This window comes from Maylandia zebra, linkage group LG6 (assembly GCF_041146795.1).
Source record: "Maylandia zebra isolate NMK-2024a linkage group LG6, Mzebra_GT3a, whole genome shotgun sequence".
Taxonomy (NCBI): Eukaryota; Metazoa; Chordata; class Actinopteri; order Cichliformes; family Cichlidae; genus Maylandia; species Maylandia zebra.
The window spans coordinates 15,380,753-15,404,439 of record NC_135172.1 but is presented as its reverse complement, the minus strand read 5'-3'; the positions used below and the strand labels follow the sequence as shown (position 1 = coordinate 15,404,439).

General features: G+C 41.9%; 2 protein-coding genes and 1 pseudogene across 4 annotated transcripts; 2 read left to right on the top strand and 1 right to left on the bottom strand.

Annotated features, from left to right (window-relative positions):
* Nucleotides 1-439: 439 nt before the first annotated feature.
* Nucleotides 440-10,505, top strand: smcr8b (Smith-Magenis syndrome chromosome region, candidate 8b). The gene is made up of 6 exons (XM_004568307.4): nt 440-1,264; nt 4,921-5,333; nt 6,376-7,109; nt 7,513-7,974; nt 8,311-8,812; nt 9,624-10,505. The coding sequence occupies exons 1-6, from the start codon at nt 1,079-1,081 to the stop codon at nt 10,060-10,062; spliced, it is 2,736 nt and encodes a 911-aa protein (XP_004568364.3). The 5' UTR covers nt 440-1,078; the 3' UTR covers nt 10,063-10,505.
* Nucleotides 10,506-12,249: 1,744 nt separating this feature from the next.
* zgc:112980 (uncharacterized) lies at nt 12,250-21,715 on the bottom strand. 3 transcript variants are annotated; one of them, XR_013098921.1, is made up of 20 exons: nt 21,571-21,715; nt 21,028-21,157; nt 20,839-20,947; nt 20,656-20,749; nt 19,488-19,638; nt 19,265-19,382; nt 17,590-17,715; nt 17,438-17,500; nt 17,224-17,346; nt 16,989-17,144; nt 16,864-16,917; nt 16,041-16,270; nt 15,424-15,503; nt 15,180-15,269; nt 15,000-15,077; nt 14,825-14,929; nt 13,784-13,857; nt 13,643-13,664; nt 13,371-13,474; nt 12,250-12,528 (listed from the first exon to the last, which is right to left on the bottom strand). XR_013098921.1 is itself a non-coding variant. In XM_004568305.5 (19 exons), the coding sequence occupies exons 2-18, from the start codon at nt 21,146-21,148 to the stop codon at nt 13,414-13,416; spliced, it is 1,833 nt and encodes a 610-aa protein (XP_004568362.1). In that variant the 5' UTR covers nt 21,149-21,157; nt 21,571-21,715; the 3' UTR covers nt 12,250-12,528; nt 13,371-13,413. The 3 variants fall into 3 exon arrangements, 2 of the variants coding, with proteins under 2 accessions (XP_004568362.1, XP_004568363.1); XM_004568305.5 differs by lacking the exon at nt 13,643-13,664; XM_004568306.5 differs by lacking the exons at nt 13,643-13,664; nt 13,784-13,857.
* LOC143419038 (small ribosomal subunit protein eS1 pseudogene) lies at nt 18,256-19,090 on the top strand (annotated as a pseudogene).
* Nucleotides 21,716-23,687: the final 1,972 nt, after the last annotated feature.

Here is a 23,687-nt window from a genome sequence, read left to right as displayed (position 1 = left end):
TAATGCAATGTCTTAGTTTTATTGTTCAGATTCAGCCGTGTTTTGTGTTGGGTGTAGTGTGATGCAATTAACTAGAGTAATAATAGTGATAAACATTATTTATGTAAGACCTTTAAGTCCTTTGACAAATACACAAAATTAGAAAACAAAATTTGGCTAAAACCAGCCAAATATCAAAGACACACAAAAAACGCAGTAGACAGTACAACAAAAGACACTGCATTATTGTGTAGACATGTTAAGTAAAAAAAGTGTGCTTCCATTAAAATAAACTCAACAGATAAATAAAATGACTGGTTAGTATAATATAATTCAGGCTTTAAAACAATCAGAGCGTTAAATCAACACTGTACCACACACCGATAATGACAAGCTTCATGAACACGTGAGTTTATTTTGCAGCTTGTATTTGTCTGTAAGTGCCCTCTTGAGTTGAAACCAGTGACCGGAAGTGTTCATTATCGAGTCTTGCTGCAGTGCGGACCTCCCGCGGGGCTTCACATTAAAAGCACCCACTTTGACGTCTCAAGGAACGGGAGCGTCTCGGCGTCTCTCCCTGCGGCTGCCCGTCACAAGGTTAAATATTTGCAAAGAGGCACAGGTCAGATATGTGACAGCGAGGCACATGTTTTAGACTCAAAGTTAGCTTGCTAATTGCGAGAAAAAGAGGAACACGTATCCCGGGAGAAGGTCAGCAAACCGTGTTACTTGAGCCCGCAGGGAACTTTCGCTTCTCCGTCGACTTTTCTGTGCTGCGTGTTTGTGGAAACGCCGCTTGTTTGCGCTGAAACGCAGTGGTTAGGAGGACCCACATTGAAGTTTCAATCTGGTTAACTTTCAATAACATTATAGTTTTGTTGCAACAAAAAATTGCGCAACTGTTTTTATTTATTTTTTGCCTCCTTGGTAGCGGCGGTTGTTGTTGGGTCCCGTGTGAACAGCTGACTCACGGACTGTAGGCTGGGCGGCACCGCGACATGGCGGTGTTTGAGCCCGTAGCCTACTCTTCCTCCCCTGCGGAGTAGATCAAAGGTACTCGCTGATACCCTCCTGGGGGCTGACCCTTCACCGAGTCAAGATGATCGGGTCACCGGACCTGCTGGCCTTCACCAGCACGGAAGGCTTTGGGGGAGAGGAAGACGAGCAGGAGGCTCAGGGTCTACCTGAAGAGCTCTCTGTCCCTCGCTTCCCCTCTTCTCATCCCTGGAGCACAGCAGCACAGTTTCACAGAGACTTCATATTGGTGGCTGAGTTCTCAGAGCAGGTGTGTTTGCTTCATTCAAACAAAAACTGCTGGTTTCTTACTGTGATCGCACTTGTTTTAAACGGGATCCCATGTTTTTGGGGGGTTATTTTCTGTCTATATAGTTTTAACAGGGTGGATTCTCATAAACACAAAAAAAGCTTCGAATAATGGGGTCAGTACACCTGCAGGTAATCCCCGTGTGCTTGATATAAAGGTGTATGAGGCATTGGAGAAGGGGTAGCTTTAATATGGTCATCTTATGCACAATCAGTCAATCATGGTATGAGCTGAGGGACTACATCAAGTGTAGGATAATGAAAGATTATTTTGAACTGTTATGTGAAGCTATTTTACAGTTAAATAATACAAATATGGAGCTTGTAAAGTGTCAAATGGGATACGCCAAAGTTGGACCCCCATATTTACTGATTCTCCTTCAGAAACAATAGGTGTTGAAGTATTGCAAACCCATCTGCTAAAGATTATTTTGTAAAAAAAAAAAAGTTTAAGTAGGGGAGACCGGGGATAGTTGTAACATTTTTGACATTTCTGTCTGTAAATTGAAGCTCTTTTAAGGTAGTGGATTCAAAATGTAATGCAAAGTATTTACATGTCTCTGCTATTAAATAGTGCAGCTATTTTCTCTGCAGCACAATTACCCATTGCATGGTATGGTCTCAAACACAAAGAGTGAAATGTTGCAATTAACCCCATAGTCTGGGTTAGTTGTAACATATCCTGGGGTGAAATGTAACACAATGAAATAAGGGTACTAACAAAACATTAACATGTAATCTTTGTTTATTCAACACATGAATGCACTTACATCCATTTATGTAGCTATGTGTGTGTGTGACAGAATGCAGAAATCTAGCTTTTGAACATATTATGGAATTTTCTGCAACTGAATATATCATTAATTTTGGTTGGTCTTCCTTGAGTTTGGCCTCATTGGCTCAGTGGGCATTATAACTTACAACTCTTGCACCAATTTTGAACATAACAATGAAGCTGAAAAAATGTAGTTGTTCACCAGCATCGCAATTCCATTACTTTTTATCCTGGCTTACCTTGGTGTGGTTTGCAAAGTGCTTCAGAAAGATGAGGGAATCTGTTTCTTGCACCCATCCTGACTTATTTCCACTACCAATACTTCCTACTGGTCCATCTCTGACACAGAGGTCTGCATAATGTGGGAACACAAACAGTGGAGGAATTGTGTTGCCAATGGCATTAACCGCATATATAAATGCGACCAGTGAACCTCTCTCTGCTGATGTCGTTGCCCCAACTTGTTTAATATCAGTTAAAGTAATAGTGTGGCAAGTTGTAACATCTGCATTATTGTTACAACTAACCCAGACTGTTGCTGTTACAACTGACCCAGACTCCTATAGCCATGAACTAGCTAACATTACAGCCAACGGCTAAAACATTAGCACTAAAGACTTACACAGAATATATCCCCATAGACATACAAATAACATAATTTAAGTTTGATGAGTTTAACTGCAAAGCAGATAATGCTATCACAAATTGAAATAAAGTAGAAAAACTTACTTTTTGCCATACAAATGACTTTTTTTCATGTTAAATTGTCTGTGTTTGACAAAATGTGCTGATTTTTCACGTGTGATAGCAGAACTGAATTGGGCATGCACAGGATGAGTCACATCATTTGAAACTTAGCCCTGATTGGAGAAATTGGAAGTGTTACAACTGACCCACGTTACAACTATTCCCGGTCTCCCCTACATTTATAAATTCCCAGAAGAAAGCTAAAGACAATCCAGGCCTAGGTTTATAACCCTGCTTTATCTGCATTAAGGTGCATAGGTATTATAATAGCACGGCATCACTTGTTACACACATATAATCAGGCTGCATTCTCTACAGTGCAACCATGTTTACTCCAATACAAACAATATATTTCCTGCTGTTTTCTAGATACTTATGCATCACTGTGTTGCAGCAGATAGTGAGTTGACGTTTATTCATTCAGGAAGTCTCTTTAAGATTAAGATCTTTTTGTCAAGACAGAACTACTGAATGATTAACAGGAAATACTCTCCAAGTCAATCACACAAACGAGCCACCTCTCACATAGAGGGACGCCGAATCAAAAAGTTACAAATAATAAATTAGCAAGTGCAACTTCCCACATTGTTGCGTATCTGTAACCGGAAGGTCGCTGGTTCGATCCCCGGGCTCTCTGTCCTGGTCGTTGTGTCCTTGGGCAAGACACTTTACCCTACCGCCTACTGGTGTTGGCCAGAGGTTCTGTCAGTCTGCCCCAGGGCAGCTGTGGCTACAACCATAGCTTACCTCCACCAGTGTGTGAATGCACGAATGGATGAATAGTGGCATTGTAAAGCGCTTTGGGTGCCTTGAAAAGCGCTATATAAATCCAATCCATTATTATTGCTGGGGTTCAGTGATGAAGGATGAATAAAACACATGGCATGACATGAATACACAAAGGCAAGTAAAGACATAATATTAAAACAAAAACAACAAATGAGAAACCAGGTTTAAGCATTTATGGTAATATTAGTCTTAATTTTGTCATCATTCTTTATTTCTGAAAAAGCATAAAAATCATCTGAAAACAGCTTTCTTCTGTTTATAAGGACGCCCCTTGTAAACAAGTACATTTTAGGATGTCTGCTCCCAGCGGTATCATACAGATACACGTTCGGCAGTTTGCACCTCAGGCATGTTAAAAGTTCACGACAGTAAAATTAGAAAAAGACTCAACAAGTATTGCTTGTTTGGAAGCTTTGCCAGGAGAAAGGCTATTCTCTCTAAAGAGAACATGGCAGCAGAGCTTGTTAAGTTTGTTAGCGTTAATCTGAACAAAACGCAAGACTTCTGGGACATTTGAACAGATGAGATCAGGATGGTGATGTTTGACCATAATGCACAGCGCCATCTTTGGAGAAAACCAAACACAGGGCACCTCATACTAACTGTTAAGCACGGTGGTAGAGGGGTGGTGATTTAGGTTTGTTTCACAGCCACAGGACCTGGACTCCTTACAGTCATTGAGATGCCCATGAACTCTTCTGTATATCAAGGAATTCTAGAGTCAAATGTGAGGCTGTGTCTAAAAGCTAAAGCTTTGTGCAAACTGGATCGTGCAACAGGCCGATAATCCCAAGCACAGCTGCAAATCTACAACAGAACGAATAAAAAACAGAAAAAAATCAAGCTGTTTCAATGGCTCAGTCAAAGTGTGCACATCAATCGAAATCTGTGATGGGACCTTACCATAGCTATGCAGAAACAAATGCCTGAAATTCTCAATGAACTGAAGTAATGCTGCTAAGAGTGGAACAAAATTCCTGCATAATGGTGTGAGGGACTGATAAAGTCATAGAGGAAATAATTACTTCATGTTATTGCTGCTAAAGACGGTTCTACAAGCTATTAAGTCATGGGGTGTGTTGAGTTTTTCTCATGACTGTGAATGGCTTTTCTGTAGACATTTTCTTCATCTTATTTAAGGCTCTAAGAACAGAGGGTGTGGTATGCTCCATATGTGGTAAAAAGCCCCTGAATCAAGTTTGTGATTTTTGGACTACCTAAATAAATCCACAAATCTAAAATTAAAGCCAGATGATTAGTGACTGATTTGATTACATCTCTACAAACCCCCTGCTCTGTGTCTCCAGGTGGGTCCATCTCCTGTGCTGACAATACCGGAGGACTCCAGAGTCCTCGGGTCATTTGACCTCAACCACTTCTCTGTTCGCATCATGTCTGTGGATTACCAAGCGTCTGGCCCCGGCCACACCCCTCCATCCTCTCCCGGCCCCCGACTCAACTTCAGCGAGGACTCCAAAGTAATCCTGGGAGATTCAGCAGAGAATGCGTTTGCATATGTTCATCACCTGACGCTGTACGACTTGGAGGCTCGGGGGATGGTGCGCCCTTTCTGCATGGCCTACGTGTGCTCGGACCAGGTGAAGCTGATGGACAACTTTTCTGAGCTATCGACACGCTTCGCTGAGGCAGCTGAAAGCCTCAAGACGGGAAACAGACAAGCATTTTCTATTGAGCTGCAGAGAAAACTACAGGAGCTCGAGTAAGAGCAGCACTTTTTACTTTGATTAAATTGGACGGTTCTGTGCAAAACTGTTTGTACTAAAATATCCAAGCCACTTACTTCTAAATATCTTTAATTTGAGCAGATTAAGAGCGTAAATTGGAAGGAATAATGAAGACGGCCTGAAGAGAGTGAAAATGCTTCAATTTCTATCTCAGTGGTGAAAAGGGGAAGCTGTTAAAGAGGAAGCAGTCACAAGCTCAAGCATCACTTCATTTATCAAAAAGGATGCTTCTTATTTTTCAGATCCTCCTGTGTGGCCTCTTGTTTATTTGGCACAGCTGCATTTAGTGATAATTTCACTGTAACTTTGAATTTCTAGCCTCAAGCCTAAGCCTAACCTGAAAGAGGAAGGAGCTGGATACCACCTTCCACTAGTAATGACTTGTAATGTGCAGGGTTGGTTAGCAGGTCTAACATTAGGCCCCGCCTTCCTTGATAACCTTTTGCTAACTTTAACCTTCTTTTTGTTAAAAGAACTGCATGCCCCAGCTAAAAATCAAATGGATTTTTAATGTAGGATCTTTTACTTTTACACAAATCCACTCACTTGCTTATAACACAGCTCTTCAGTCATCAAATCTCAGGGATGCTTTTATGTTTTAAAAAACATGTATAAACCCACATAAGTGTGTATTCAGAAATGTAGACTCAGAAGTATCTTGGGCATGGTTGTCATGGTAATTTTGAACTTTTAATGGTTTCTTTGAACTGTTCTTTTTTTCAGGGTGGACGATTGTACAGCAAAAATATCTAATGACTTTAAAAAACAAAATTCAGCTGCGCAAACTTGAATTTATTTTGGACTTTTGATAATCTCTGATACAAACAGATTCAAGCACCCCACTTGAAAGCCAGTGGGGTGCTTGAAACAGAAGATTATTTTGGCTAAGATTGTGGCTCGTCTTCTCAAGAAATTTAGCTTTTCCCAGAAGTTTGTAGTTCATGGCAGCCTTGAAACTGTGACACCACTGTTAGTTAATTAAGGGCTGCTCACCACATGTTACTGCCTGTGTTTCAGGTACAGACGGCTGACCCTTCGTAAGGACGCAGAACGTCAGACAACGGTAAATGTGTTGACAGAATCTGAAGGAGAAAGTGAAGAGCTCGAAGCTGTGGAGCGTTCAGTCTTAAATCACAGAGAGCTCCTTCGTCAGGTCGCATCTTACCCAAACAGGAAGCTCAAACAGCCCGACTTCTTGCCCTATGACCCAGCCACCTCTCTCACGGATCCATTGCTGTTGCCACCTTTTGAGCCATGCTTCTCGTTCTCCACCCCCTCCTGCAAGTCAGAGCACCACCTGAAGCCACTGGAGGAGCTTTGCAACGAATACTACCTGTCTCTTACGAAGGACCGGCTCAAAGACACAGAGCGACGTCTCCGTGGTGACAGAAGTGTCCTGCGAACTACTTATGCCACACAATCATTGTCCAGGAGACTAACACTCACCAACTTCCTGTTTGAGCTATGGAGCCCGGACGATGCTGATGAAGAGGGCACTGAGGTGGAGCTGCCGAAGGACATGGGGAGTAAGAGGACTGGCGGGGCGTTTCAGCCAGAACCACCAAGCATGGAGTCGTTCTTCTCCTGTGTGGAGGAGATCCCAATCAAACTGGAGGCAGCAGAAGCACATACACTGACCCCTGGTCCTGGTCCTGGCACAGAGATGACGGGGAGTGTAAGCAGCAGTGACAGCATCGAAGTGCTCGGAACTGAGAAGTCGTACATGACGCAGCATGTCGCCGACAGCAGAGGTACGGCAGTGCGGAAACATTTCTCAAATAAATGTTTGGCGGATTGGGTATTTTTGTTAGTCAATTCATATAAGAACAAAAATAACAAATAGTGTCTGGTTGTTGATCAAGAGTGCCAAATATATCAGAACTGGCCCACCCAAAGGTCTAATCGGGTCCACTGGGTGGCTTTCAATAAACTCTGACATGTTTGATTTTGTCTTATATTAATTAAATACCACAGGGACTCAGTTTGAACATTTGATCCTCTGCTCCTGTGTGGATGTCTGGGATTTAAGCAACAAATGATGGTTTAAAGAAATATCAATGAAAAAAAGTCTTTCGGCTTTTCATTACATATCTAGTGAGATTAAATGCTTATTTTAAAATAAAAAAATGAAACAAAAACCTTTCTCTTCCACAGACACACCAGTCGGAATGACAGAGAGTTGCAGCAGGCGTGCAGCAGTAGACACTGGCATCAGACACCCGCGAGCTTATGCAAAGCGTGCCAACAGCGAGGACAGCATTGAAGTGCTCAGCACCACAGAATCCATCCTTACCGAAGACCTCACCGCCATCACAGAGGAGGAAGCAGAGCTGCAGCCTCTTAGCAACGGCTTTGAGAATGAAGAAGAACTACAGATGGTGGATAAGTCTTACAAAGTCCTCCAAGAGGAAGAGACACTGAATGCACCTGCTGCAGTAGGCGAGGATGAAAATGATGGGCCTGATGAGGAAGATCAGTGTTGCGTTGAAAGTGAAGAGCCTTTGGAGCAAACAATGGTTACTGATGACATCATGATCAAAGAGCAGCCAGGCGCCATAAAGATGAATCAGTTTCGCAAAGACGACAGTGAAGAGAAGACCTCCAAACTACTGCAAGGTAACACGTTGTGCAACTATTCATTTCTCAAGCTCTCGTTATTACATCCATGCTATAAAACTATGAAAAACATATATTCACTTTGTCGGTATGGTTTTTATCCGTTTTAAATAAAATCTGCAGCAACACAGAAATTAATGAGAAGCTATTTTAAAAATGTGGAAAATATGCATTTGTAATCGTGGCTTAGTGCAAATTTAGTTGGGGTTTTTTTTTCTTCTGACATAATTTAAAATTATAACAGCTGATCATTTAATAAAGCGCTTAACTGCTAGGGAAAGTAGCTGATTACTGTAGTTTTTTTAAAACATATAAAATATTGTTATTACTCCACAGCTGACGAAGCGATGAAGCCCTCACCTGAGGTTCACCAGAAGGTGCGGCTGATGCCCCAGGACAATGCGAACTTTGCACCTGGTTCCTACATGGCCGAGGTGGATCGTTGGTCTTCCCCCCGCCCTCCCCTGAGGCTGCTGAGTGTTGATGAGGAGTCAACACTCAGCAGCATCAGTTTCACTGAATCTTCAGAGCCCCCATCCCCCATTCAAAATATCCACAGCAACATCTGCTGGGATAAGAGGAGGAGGAGAAAGGCTGGACTCAGAGCCCTCAGGTTTATCAAGCACAACTCGTTCTCCCAGCATGCAGTGTTCTGTCTCCTGAGTGGCCGGCCACTGGTTGTCATCGGAGGAGATGAGAACCTAGTCAGGAAGACGGTGGATGCTCTGACCCTCTTCCTGCCTGCTCCTGGTCCTCATAGAAGTGCTGTGAAGATGTGTTTGACCACGCCCCTTCAGCTGACTGACCTGCTCACCTGGAGACTGATGGGAGTGTACAGGTGAGGGCTATCTGCCATCCTGCTGTTTTGTTTGTTTATTTTTATGCATTTATTTTTGAGTTGGCAGTAAATATTTCGGTAACAGGGTGGCTAGTGGCTAATGCTAGGTTACTGGTCAGCACTAACCAGATACCTGCTAACGTATAAATAAAATAATATTTCACTCGCCAAAACCAGAGTACAGACTTGTTAAAATACATTACAAGTCCTGCTTTTTTTGTTTCGTAACTTCATTAAGGTAATTAAAAGTCAGCAACCTCATACCGATGAGATGTCCAGTTCATTGAGCTAAGGTTAGAGCTAGCAGGCAGCTATGGCTTATATCCACTAGCCCTCAAATTGGCCAAACCATTAATAATGCATGACTTTAAACCAAATACAGTTTAACTGGAGATCTTATAGAGAAATTTAAAAAGTATGACCCTCCCTACAGTTGTAATGAGCGAGGAGGGGACATTAGCCAAAAAGTTTTTGTCCCAGACTGTAAACATGTTTGTCTGCTGTCAAGTTGGGTGCTTTAACTGTATATAAACGCTTTTAATCAGGTGGCCATTTAAGGCGAATGACTGCAGTTATTGGTCAGACCTGGAAACATTAAGTTCTGTCACCACCTTTACAAACTGAGCAGCTGAGGTTTATGCTTTTCATTGTTTACTTGCTAAGTTTATGGGTCTAGGTAGCTTCAAGTTGATCCGAAATGACAGTAAACTGACATGTGTAGAAGGCTACAGCTTATTTCTTTTTTTCTTCAGCTTCAGGTCATAAATGAAATTTATTAATGTCACATCCATGTCATGGTTTCTTGCACCAGATCATCCTCAGCTTCTTTTTCCACCATCCTTCCTTCTCTGAGTCGCTACAGTCGTTATGTGGCTCTGCTGGACCTCGACCAGAGGACGCTGCGGTGCCCGTCTTACTCTGGTTCTCTTCTCAGCAGACTGGCCAATCCTCACACTGGTATCACCCGGGGCATCACCTACCTGCAGCATCTGGAGAGCTGCCTTGCTGCGCTGGTCAATCACGTACTGGTGCACACTTTTATACCTCTTTTTAAAAATCTATGCGTTGCTAAAGAGAAGGGTAACACAGAAGAGGATTCCTGGTGTGAACGAGGTGTGAGCGAATGTGATTTGAGAGTGATGAGCTATCTGTCTCATCTCATTAAACAGCGGTATGCGGGACGTGGACCTCCAGTGTTAAGATTTGCTTACAGCTCAGTGCAAATGCACAGAAACACAATGACATCATAGGCGTCCAGACGGAGAAAAAGAAACCCTGAATGTTTAGATGTTTCTCTAATTTTTAGGTTTGATCAACTGCTGCTGTGAACATTTCGGTACAAAAAAAATGTTTTTATGTGCAGTGTTAAATATAGATTTAGGTCACATCGTTGCACTAGTGCCTCACTTGGCACCAAAACCCTTCCACATGCTGGCAGCCTTATCACTTAATGACACATGAACTTGTAATTTAAGAAAACTGAGCCTTATCTGAACACTGTGCAATGTAAGCAAGCCTGTAACCTCTATAGAGTACTGTTTACTATAGAGTACAGCAGGACATCCACATGACATGTAGGTCCATTACATCATTACTTTGTAAAAACCTGTCACCCTGCCTTTAGCATGTCTGATAGTCACAAATAACTGGCAGCCTATAATTATTCTACGACTATTAATGACAATGCGGCCCATGCAGTAAACCTGCAGGTCTGTTGGATGTCAATGGGTTCTTGCTAAAGGTTAAACAGAAAGATCAGTACCATTTTGTTTGAACAGACAGGTAGTGCATTACATTGAATCACCCATCACCAAAATCTCAAGTGAAGCATTGGTGGAGAAGTGTGCACTGTTTTGTAAAAGCTGTGTGTGGTGTAAAGGTATGTGTACTTTTAAAGCACTTTACAACTGAGTACTCGGGTGCTTTTTACTGCAAGCCTCATTCAAACAAGCGCATTTTTCTATACTGGAGCCTTGTCACACAATTGCACAAACACTGAGGGATGCAGCAGGGGCAAATGTTTAGTATCTTGCCCAAGGATATTTGATGTGCAGGCTGGAGAAGCCAGGGAGTGAACTGATCACTAATGTTTCTTGGCTGAATTGATAATGGATTTATAGTGTTGGCATTATTATGCCAAAATGGTTAGCTTGCATGAACACCAGATAATTACCTGTTTTTATCCCTCGATTATGAATTTGTAGGATTTTTTTTTTCCTTTTTCAAATTAAGCAGAAACAGTCCATAGCACTTACAAATTTGTTTTGTTTTTTTTGTTTGTTTTTTTTAAATTGATATGGTTCAGGTACCTCTTTTCCACTGTGGGCGCAGATTCAATTCTGCACCAGGAACCACGGATTTCCTTAGAATTAAAAAAAAAAATAACGTTTTTGTAAAAAAATCCTTACTTTTGTCTATAAAAGTACACATTACACCATCAGTTACTGTGGTAACTAGAACTCCATAAAAGCCCGTTAATCCAACCGGGATTTTTTTTTTTTTTTTGTATACAGCACACGATTTGAAACAATAAAGTGCCTTTATAAAATGACAGAGCAACAACTGTTGTTTATCTTGCTGTGGAGACAATAAAATCATTTTGTATTCAAGCAGTGATTCAGCAATCTAATGCATAAAACTGTCTTTTTATTTATAACTGTAACATTAACATTTTACGAACATTAAAAAGGTGAATCAATATCAAGTCTCTTGTCATCAGATGGTGAGTAGTAGGGTTGATCTGATATCCTCGTGTTGGTGTTGTTCCCAGACCATCATGAAAATGTTGTTCCAGGATCAACATTGCAAGTGACCAATCAGAATGTTGTGACGTCATACTTTTGCGACTTCGGGAAAAAACCGCGTAAAACAAAAAACTGTACTTAAGCTGCGAGAAACCGCCTCTGTCCGCCGATCAACGGACCCTGACCGTAACCCTTTAATAAACAGTAAGCAGAATTGATATTGTCCTTGCAACATTGGAATTTCATAAATGCACGAATGGCTTGGCGCGCAAAAGAATAACGTCACAACAATGTGATTGGTCACTTGCAATGTTGAACCTGGAACAACATTTTCATGATGGTCTGGGAACAACACCAACACGAGGATATCAGATCATCCGAGTAGTAGTGCCAGTGTGGGCGCAGCTGCACCAGGAACCACGGATTTCCTTAGAATTAAAAAATTATAACGTTTTTGTAAAAAAATCCTTACTTTTGTCTATAAAAGTACACATTACACCATCAGTTACTGTGGTAACTAGAACTCCATAAAAGCCCGTTAATCCAACAGTGTTTTTTTTTTTTGTATACAGCACACGATTTGAAACAAAGTGCCGTTATAAAATGACAGAGCAACAACATCCTTCTCTCTGACACTTTTGCTGTGGAGACAATAAAATCATTTTATATTCAAGCAGCGATTCAGCAATCTAATGCATAAAACTGTCTTTTTATTTATAACTGTAACATTAACATTTATGAACATTAAAAAGGTGAATCAATATCAAGTCTCTTGTCATCAGATGGTGAATAACAGAAGTATGTGCATTGTACCAACATGAGCTGGTGTGAGGACGCAGGTACAGTCGGGCATCTGTAAGACGCTGGCGACTCTCCGCAGTATTTAAACCTTTGTGGAAGGCAACAGTGCTGTAAACAGTGTTTAAGACTTCTGTAGCTCTGCAGGGGGTAAGTATGTGCAATCAGGATGCACTGGAACAAGAAGAAAAGTAATGACAATGAGATTCAGTCAGACACACGTGCAGTGCTGAAATTATCACATGGCTGTTAGAATTTAAAAAAAAAAAAAAAAAAATCCTTTATCAGACAATATTTCATAGTTAAAAAGTCCTTGCTTGTCCCACTTGTGCTGAGGTAATGTATGAGTCGGCATAAATATGTAGCTCTAACGCTTTTAGAGCCTCTCTTCCCTCCGTCGCAGACACTTAACGCACCTGCTGCATCCACAAAGCAACTTGCATTGTGGAGGAACCGCACACACACTCTTCACCCTGCTGCCTTCTGGCAAGAGGTACTGGAGTATTCAGGCCCTCACTGCCAGACTGTGAGACAGTTTCTTCCCAAGCTGTTAGACTCCTGAACACTCAGTAACTGGACTGACACACATGCATACCTTCATACACGTCAATACCAAGCACTTATCTGCAGAATCACACACATTCATACACCAAGTTACTTTTTGCACATTTCTATTGCACTGTTGTGTCTGTATCGTTCTGTCTCTTGTTGCACTGTCTTTGTTTTTGCACACTGCACTTTATGTAGTCCTGTGTTGATTATCTGTTCTATGTCATATGTAGCACCACGGTCTTGGAGGAACGTTGTCTCGTCTCATTGAGTACTGCACATGGTTGGAATGACAATAAAGCCACTTGACATCACACTCCATTTTTATATTTACATTTAACGCACACAAACTTTTTTGGGGAACTGGGATTGTATTAAATCAAAGCTTTTCTGTTTCTGGAAGTTAATTTGATTAGCTAAAGGATGCTGAGATTTGTAGTGGTTTATCTCAAGACTTGTTCACATACCTGCTGTTTTCCCTCTCCTGTGCAATCGCCTGAAAGAATCTTTTCAGATGTTCTTCACTGGAGGAAAAACTTTCACAAAGCCACCTAAAGGCCCATGAATTCTCCTGCAACACAAGAAAGCTGATTAAACAACAAACAACAGCACAGCCCCCGAGAATTCAAAGTGTGAAATTATAGAATCTTTTCAGTCAATAGTGACCCCAAACAAACAGACAAAGCATACAATTTTAAAGTTGTGGTGTCATATGTTTAACTGCGAGTAACACTCTCACCTAAGAGAAAGCATCCTGCATCCTAAGTGTGAAAATGTCAGAAGAAAGACTTCTGTGAACAGCTGGAAACTACACACTAAACTCCAGCTGCTTTTATTAATTTGGAGAGTTATTTATCCATTACTGGTGTGTTAATCTGACCTGTCACAGGTGGTTTCCATCACAGATGAGACTTGAGTGAAGAGCTGGATCTTAAACATTTCTTTAGAGAGCAGCTACAAAATTGTAGATCAAAGTAAGAGTACTGACAGGGACTAGAAAGAGAGAGCATATTTCTCCTGTTTTGGCTTCCCTTCATTGGCTTCCTGTTAAATCCAGAATTTAATTCAAAATCCTGCTCCTCACATACAAGGTCTTAAATAATCAGGCCCCATCTTATCTTAATGACCTTGTAGTACCATATCACCCTATTAGAGCACTTCGCTCTCGCTCTGCAGGCCTACTTGTTGTTCCTAGAGTATTTAAAAGTAGAATGGGAGGGAGAGCCTTCAGTTTTCAGGCCCCTCTTCTGTGGAACCAGCTTCCAGTTTGGATTCGGGAGACAGAATTAACTGAGGGAAAACAGTGTGTGGTTCCAATAGCCGAAGACATGTGGATTTTATGACTCTTCCACAGTGTGTCTTTTGTTTTGTTCCCCCCCCCCCCCCCCCAAGTCTTAAAAGGTAGGTTTTCCTCCCCACTGTTACCAGTTGGTTGGGTCATCTGTATTACCTTCCAATAAATCATAGCAGGAGGTGACTATTCCTGTGATTTGGTGCTATATAAATAAAAAATGACCTGTAATCAATTTGAGAAGAGTGAGGCTGAGAGTGATTCTCTAAAACAAGCTTTTCCATGTTTCTTTATACTGTACTTGTCTTATTTGTTATGCACGTCTGTTGTTTTGTAATTTGAGGGAGGGGGGGAAGGAAAAAAAGGAAGGCCATCCAGTGCCAAATGAAAAGATGCAGATCCATCCGCTGTGGCGACGCCTTGGGAAATAAGGGAGCCGCGAAAAGTACCTTTAATTATTTCTTTAGCGAGACAAAGATGCAAGAGACACTCAAACTGTCATAGTTACACAAAATTATAGCACCGTTATTGTTGCGTGTGCCAATAGAGCCCTTTACATGATATAGCTTAAGTATGTGAAAGCACAAACAGTGGCGTGGCGTCTATGGAAGGAAAGCAAGAGTTGGCTACCTGAAAGGTGTTGAGCACAGGTAGGATCGGATACAAAACGGAATCGAGGATTCTTTGGCTCAAAGCTTCCGTCACCAACAGGAGCAAGGCCTGATCTGGATACACCTGCGAACACATTGGACTGTTTAGTTCTCGCAAATTCTAAACACTGAAGTGTAAGTGTTAATGCACTGACCTCATGCAAGGATCGTGGGATCTGCATATTGGAGCCCTTCTGATCAAGCAATATCCCTTTCACAACATCCCGCGCTTCCTTCATCATTCAGACATCGAGGAGACAAAATACAGAATGAAACAAAGCAGAGAAACATGGAGAAAGCTGCAAGTCTAACTCTAACAATCAAGAAGTACACACCTGCAGAAACTGCATACTGGGCATGGGTAAAGCAGTGAGTGAACCGCAAGGCTTGTTGACAATCGAGAGCAAACTGGTCCAACACCGAGACTGGATCAGAGGAGTATTAGACATGCAGTCAGACATGGGACATACTAGTCAAGGTTTTAACAAGTATAAAATGTACCTAAACCAAGAAATAAAGATGGCAGATATCTAGAGACAAAAACATTTTTCAGACTTGAATGAGGAGCTTTTAACTTACATCAGCATATACAGCACTGCAGCATCCCTGAGCCCTGAGAGCAAACCTCACCAGCTCATGACGTTTCAGCGGCACAGCATCTACACACAGAGGAATCAGATTTATTATCAATCCTTGTTTTATACTAAATCTTATCCTGAAGCTACGTTTACACTGCAAACCTCATTGCTTCATTTGGATATTTTGCGTTGATTTTTTTTGTTGAACTGTTCATATTAATGATGCGATTGTGTGGCCAAAATCAGATTCCCATGTGACCTGATTCATATGCTCTTGTTACTGTTCTTACAGCAACAAAGACTTCTCACACAGGAGGCGGTCATACAGAAGCAAGCACAGAGGTCACAGTTAGTATAACTTTAAAGGGCTGTAGCTGCAATCACATGACATTATTGTGCATGTGACATCTCTATTGAGGTGTATGTGGATGCACAGTTGAAGCAGGAATGTGGTGGAGTGATGACATGAATGGCTTCAGTAATGCACTTTCAACTGAAAATTTCGTGATTACAGTAACACTAAGAAAAATCAGACACAAGCACAAACTGACTTGGGTCACTTCTGAACTTGGTACAAACCCACCCCCCCCCAAAAAAAACAAAACATCTCTGCTGGACCTTCAATAGACTCCCACGCTGCACCAGCACAGCAGAGCTCTCCCGGTTTACTGACTGGTGTCAGCTTTGGTGCAGTCGCTGTTTCAAAGACTTTGAGATAAAAGAGGAAGAGGTCCGGAGTAAAGTGGGAAGCGGGAGCATTCACCGAGGGGAACAAACTTGTGAGAGCTGATGAAAAGTCTCCAGCCATGCACATGAAGTAGGGGATGAGGTCTTGTATCTGCTGATACCTGACAGAGAAACAAATCCAATGCAGCAAGTCAGCAACATGTCACTGCTGGTGTCTAAATATTTAAACGTTTGATTTGAGATTTTAGTTTCTCTATAGATGGTAACTGCAGATTGACAGTCATTTCTGAACCTATATTTAACGAATTAATGAACTCCAGATGGGGTTTTAAACTATGAAATATGGAAGAGCTACAGTTTTCCCCTTTTTCAATTAAAAATGTATTATCCATCCTAGACTGGAAGAAGAAGATTGAAAATGTGAAGCAAGTGCAGAAGCGCCTCAAACCTCCCCTCTTCCTAATGGCCGTGGCGTGGGGGTGATCGGCTTATAGTTTTTACTTTGTAAATGTAGAACAAAACACGTTACACCTACGACACTGATATCCTGATCCAGGAAACTGTCTCACTCTCGCCTGCACCTGGATCAAGGATTTTCTTACAAAGTGCCGACAAATAGTCAAGCCTGGTCCTCACCTCACCCCCAAAACACCACTCAGTGCTGGTTATGTTTTTAAATCATGTACTGACATGACAATAACACAAAATGCACTTTGCTGGAAAGAAAAACAGAGGAACCTGTGCATGTACTCACTGTGCAGTGTTGTCTGTCTGGACGACTCGTAGATATCGACACAGCTCTCTGTACCTGCAGACAGAAACAACACAGTTAGACAGCTGTCTACACACAGCAAAGTGAATGAGTTCACGTATACAAACCTGCGCTGATGCTGCAGTAGCTCCGTCCTCAGCAGAATCACAGAAATCTGTTCAGCCAGGACGTCTTTCTTGCCTTTGTCCTTACGCACGCCTGACACGTTCTGTCCCTTCATCACAGACACGAGCAGGACGTCGTTCCAGGGGCGAACACACAGGCTGGAGCACACAAACATCAAGTTATAGCAACAACATATACATGTAACAGGTAACCCTGGAGGTTAAAGGGCGAGCATACCTGTTTCTCATGTTCCTCAGCTCAGCTGGGAAATGCAGTTTCTTGCAAAACTCCTGTAGTTTGTTAATGAAGTCTGGAGTAAAATTAGCCATCACCATCTGTCTCTGTACCAATGCTATTACCCTGGTAAGCACACACAAACACAAGTAGAAGATGAATATCCAGGTGAATGAGCTACAGGTATAACACAAGAAGTCAACGTGCATGCATTTACCTCTGCAGTAACATCGTTTTAGCTGTATCAACATTAGCCATTGGAGAAGCAAAGATGAAACCCCTGTAAATGGAATAAAAAAATATTGAAAAACATTTGAAAATTAAGAAAAAAAGGAATGTGTGTAGAAGCGGAAATGCTGCAGTGAGTACCCTGAGAAATGGAAATGTCTAATAAAGTCCTCAGCAGCCCCCAGACTCATGATGACTGCCGCTCTGCTGTCCTGTTGATCTGCCTGGTTCAGGAACGAGGACACAAACTCAAACACCGGTGAGTAACTGGAACAAACACAACAAAAAAACAAAGGAAAGTTAAAGAGACGTCTTAATATACAAGTGTGTGGACTCGTTCCAGCACTGCACTCCTAAAATTAACAGCTGACCTCACTGAAGCGTTACGTCAGACTTTTTCAACTCGGTTTTCCTGGGTCTTTTCACGTGTGTTATGAATAAATCTTCTTTTTTACAGTACCGGTACTAGTTTTATTTTGTTGCATTTATCCGCGACACCTTAAAGGCCGGTCCGTGAAAATATTGTTGGGCATGAACCGGTCCGTGGCGGAAAAAAGGTTGGGGACCGCTGGTTTAGAGGAGAAGTCAGTAATGCATCAACAGAACAAGCAATAAATAAAGAAATACTTTTAAAACAAATAATTAAATCAAAAATATAAAATCGCAGATTTACAACCAGGCAGTCCTATGAAAAAAAACTGAAGCTTTTATAACACTATCTCCAAATACGTCACTAAAAGCAAAGAAAAGTGTGCACCCTTTCTCCAAGAATGGCTGATGTTAAGGCATCAGCTGTGTTAAACAATATTGGTCACCAGGACTCAGGGAACCAAAATGACCTCAGATGGTCTAAAGGGACATGTTTTTGAGGTGAGCCTTGGTGATCTGTAGGATGAATAGCTGGTCTTTCCACAGGTTTAAGCTCATTACTGGGAATGTTCAAGGCAAAAAATTGTCACAGCAACTTCCATGGACCTGATCCGTAACAAGATATGGCAGACTTGCCCCCCCCCAGACTTGCCCCCTTCCTGAGCTCTGTTTTGCTGCAGGTTTCTCCTGCAGTGTGAGTTTTTCCCTTCACACTGTCACCAAGTACTTGGCTCGAGAGGGGTCGGCTAACTGTAGGATCTTCACCTTACAATCCAAATCACTGTGAGGCACTTGTTGATGTAATTTGACACTATATAACTAAAGTTTATTGAATTGACCACAATTCAAGCCCAAGTGAATATAAAGACCACTGATGGCTACTTTCTTCTTCTTTTTTGTGTGGGTTTCACAAAAAACTGTACCAACCAGATTAGAAAGACCTCCTACACCTGATGGAGCTCATGACATGTGATGCTCTGACCAATGACCAGAAGGAAGTGCTGAACAAGGTGATCCACGACAGTGGTTCACACTTCAATGTTGGCCTTCTGTCAAATGTCTAAATAATTATACAAAGTTATTGTGAACTGGACTGTACATCAAAGCAGAGCATTAAGTGATTTACGAGCCAGCTGCTTGATGTATACCTGCAAGCTCAAGAAGCTTAAAAAGCCTTAAAAAGTCTGACTTGGGGAAAGTGATGAAGTTCCATGTTGAAGGTGGTGGCGGCAGTGCAGCAAAGGCAGAGGGTAGAGACAGCGGACAGCTATGACCGTGCCCATCCCGTAGACAGTGTAAAAACACTGACCTGAATAATCAATGTAAATGCTCCACATATTTATAGACATATTGGGAATCTCTTACAGCTATGGATTTATAATTGGTCCAGATGTGGCTCCTAATCATTGCAATATAGAAATCAAAATCTGAGTGTTATGAAACATACTTGTAGATGAAGCCTTGTTGGTTCTCTTGGCTCAGACCATAGTCCTTTAGTGCCTCGCCTTTCATGTAGGACGAGTAGAGCGCAGAGAGCTCTTGTCTGAACTGCTGCAGCAACGTCGCTGGACATGAAGTGAAAATAAATAAATACATTAGTAAGATATATTTAAAGTACAGTACAAGAGGTTCATCTCGGGTGTCTCCTCGCATGAATTTGTTGTTTGCACCTGCTTGTCGGAGGTGCGAGTCCATTTCTGACAGGGTGAGGTTGAAAGCAGTCAGTCCTCCCAGCAGCTTATGGTTTCTGAGGTTGCTCCAGAAGGCGCTCCTCTTGTGGCTGTTGCAGTGACAAATGCCGCTCACGCACCACATTTCACACTGAAAAACCAGCGAGAAAAGCACATCAATCACTATTTTGTAAGAGACCTCCCCATGACTTCAAGGACCTGCTGGAGACATAGGGATGTAAAACTTCACTGACATAAGCTGGTGCTTGTTCATGAAGAGCTCTAAAAATCAAAACCTGAATTTTTTTAATCGACTCTGAATTTAATCTGGAGTCAGTGCAGCTGGGTCAGCAACAGCGTGCCATGAGAGCTCTTGGAAGACTTAGCACTCTGACCAACCTTCAGACATTCCAGGAAGTTGTGTTTACTTAGACAACAATGAATTACAGCAATCCAGGGGTAAAGAAATAAATGCATAAATAACAATCTCCAGGTCAGAGTGCGACACAATGGGACTTGACAATATGTCTTTAGTGATAAAAACAAGTGTGAACCACAGATCAGACATGAACACTCAAAGTGATGTTCATGTCAAATCCTGATAGAAATTTAGCAAACAAGGCAAGGCGACCAAGAGCTTCTATTTCCTTAGGCAAAAATAAGTCAGGGGCATAAACAAGGACTTCCTCATTAAATTGGAGAAAGCTGTTTGCCATCCAACTCTTCATAGACCTATTCAGGATCTGTAGCTTAAAAAGAGAGATGTATAACTGAAGGTCATCAGCATAGCAGATAGCAGCGATGACAGTCATGTTGTTAAAGGTCCCCAAAATGTGCTGAAGAGGGAGCAGATACAATGGAAACAATAAGAGCCCAGTACAGAACCTTATGGCACACCACAAGTAAGAGAAGTGGAAGAGGACCTGTATTCAAAATTAGCTTAAAATGAGCTGATAACACTACAAAAAAATCTTTAATTCTTTATTTCCCCCCATACTGTTTCTTGATACAGTGTTATTAAAAAACAAAACAAAAAACAAAGTATGCATTTATTTAATTTTTGAGTAGGCAAGAGCAAAAATAAGCAAAAAAAACAGATGAATACAGTTTAGTGAACCCTCCAAACTGCTGGTCAGAAACATTTTGTCCTGTTAACATTAACACCTACCAATGATGCCAGCTTATCGCAGATGTAGCAGAAGCACTGATCACAAATGAGCTGGTTACTGTCTACTGGCATGTTAGTCTCCAACTCTGTAGGCCTGAGCGTGCCAAAGAAAAGCAGTGTGAGCACCTGACACAGTAAGACGGGGGTAAAGAGCACTGATGGTCATTTCAAAGTGTATCTCACGTAAAAGGGTGTATGGGACAGTCGTAGCGAGCATGAGGTAGCACATCAGCGTGGCGGGAGAAGGTCACGACCAGGTCTTCCTCCAGAGTGCTGGGAGAGGACACGCAGTCTGGAACACAGAGGCTGTTAGTGATTAGTCATAAGATCATCCACAAACACATGGAGCAAACAAAATAAAACCGCTGTCACCTTTTTCCTTCACATCCACCACCTCCACGATGAGGCAGGACATGTCTCTGTCATCCTTATGATCATCGTCATCATCACTACTCAGGATGATTATATCTCCACTGTCTGCTGGCGTGCACATCAGAAATACCTGGTTAAAAAAAGAAGAAGAAAGAAACAGAAAAAGGAAAACCAACCATCAGTTAGTTCACAGATGCAGACCTGCAGTATGAAATGCGTGCATGAATGTAGACTTAACCCTGCAGTCATGCACCAAGGCTGCTAGCCCACAGGCTCAGCTGTGTGCTTTGTTGTGAATTTCTAAACTTTAGAGGTCATACTTTCTCAACAACACTGTGTTATTCTGCAGCATGAACTGTTCCAGCCAGGCCTAACAAAGGGACAGTACGGTTTTCTTACTTTTAAGAGGACAGTTATTTATTTTTACAACTTTAGAAACGCGTAGAAAAAAAAGTCGACCTCGCGCTTTATTAGCTGCAGGCGAACGTGTAACGTAAACCACATAAATGACCGCGTCGGTACCGTAAACCATAGTTTTCTTACCTTGTTCTGTTTTACTGTTTGTGTCTAAACCGAAGTACGCTTTCCTTCGCGCCTGGCGACTGAAATTTCTGCGTCACCGGATGTGATGGCGTCGCTTCCTCTGCTGCTGTTTCTTTCTTCTGTTTTTTGCGGCTGTGTAACAGCTTCGAGTTGCATTACCGCCGCCTCCCGCATAGAAGAGAGAAAACAGTCTAATTAAGGTGAAAATCATCATCTTGTTAATACATTGCTCCTAAAAATGAAGGGAACACTTGGTCACTCGGTCGAGTCTCTTCAACTTTGTCAGTTAGGAAGTAGAAAGCATGTAAGCCACTTCTTCAGGTTAACATCAGTGTTAAGCCTGGGTTTGAGGTATGAGCTCACCACCTTCTGACCAATCAAATGTTCGTCTTCCCTCCTGTCCGACCTCCATGCTCGGACGGGACCATGTTTAGATCCAGTTTTTCTATGTATTCTTTACTTCCTCTCTGACAGTCAAACATCACTGAAGATAACATGTATTAAATTAAATACTCAATAATAATCTGTCAGATTTTTACCAGAATTGTGATATTGGTAAATCTGTTTACTAACACTTTCCTTCCTGGGATCAAATAGACCTTAATGATATATTCAAAACACATTCATTAAACACTTTTAATACACAGCTACTGCACTCTGTCCTCTCATGGCAGGTTACTTTCAGTATGCATAAATTATGTGATTTATCAGATGCTGCCAGCATCAATACAGGGAGTGCAGAATTATTAGGCAAGTTGTATTTTTGAGGAATAATGTTATTATTGAACAACAACCATGTTCTCAATGAACCCAAAAAACTCATTAATATCAAAGCTGAATGTTTTTGGAAGTAGTTTTTAGTTTGTTTTTAGTTTCAGCTATTTTAGGGGGATATCTGTGTGTGCAGGTGACTATTACTGTGCATAATTATTAGGCAACTCAACAAAAAACAAATATATACCCATTTCAATTATTTATTTTTACCAGTGAAACCAATATAACATCTCCACATTCACAAATATACATTTCTGACATTCAAAAACAAAACAAAAACAAATCAGCGACCAATATAGCCACCTTTCTTTGCAAGGACACTCAAAAGCCTGCCATCCATGGATTCTGTCAGTGTTTTGATCTGTTCACCATCAACATTGCGTGCAGCAGCAACCACAGCCTCCCAGACACTGTTCAGAGAGGTGTACTGTTTTCCCTCCTTGTAAATCTCACATTTGATGATGGACCACAGGTTCTCAATGGGGTTCAGATCAGGTGAACAAGGAGGCCATGTCATTAGTTTTTCTTCTTTTATACCCTTTCTTGCCAGCCACGCTGTGGAGTACTTGGACGTGTGTGATGGAGCATTGTCCTGCATGAAAATCATGTTTTTCTTGAAGGATGCGGACTTCTTCCTGTACCACTGCTTGAAGAAGGTGTCTTCCAGAAACTGGCAGTAGGACTGGGAGTTGAGCTTGACTCCATCCTCAACCCGAAAAGGCCCCACAAGCTCATCTTTGATGATACCAGCCCAAACCAGTACTCCACCTCCACCTTGCTGGCGTCTGAGTCGGACTGGAGCTCTCTGCCCTTTACCAATCCAGCCACGGGCCCATCCATCTGGCCCATCAAGACTCACTCTCATTTCATCAGTCCATAAAACCTTAGAAAAACCAGTCTTGAGATATTTCTTGGCCCAGTCTTGACGTTTCAGCTTGTGTGTCTTGTTCAGTGGTGGTCGTCTTTCAGCCTTTCTTACCTTGGCCATGTCTCTGAGTATTGCACACCTTGTGCTTTTGGGCACTCCAGTGATGTTGCAGCTCTGAAATATGGCCAAACTGGTGGCAAGTGGCATCTTGGCAGCTGCACGCTTGACTTTTCTCAGTTCATGGGCAGTTATTTGGCGCCTTGGTTTTTCCACACGCTTCTTGAGACCCTGTTGACTATTTTGAATGAAACGCTTGATTGTTCGATGATCACGCTTCAGAAGCTTTGCAATTTTGAGACCGCTGCATCCCTCTGCAAGATATCTCACTATTTTTGACTTTTCTGAGCCTGTCAAGTCCTTCTTTTGACCCATTTTGCCAAAGGAAAGGACGTTGCCTAATAATTATGCACACCTG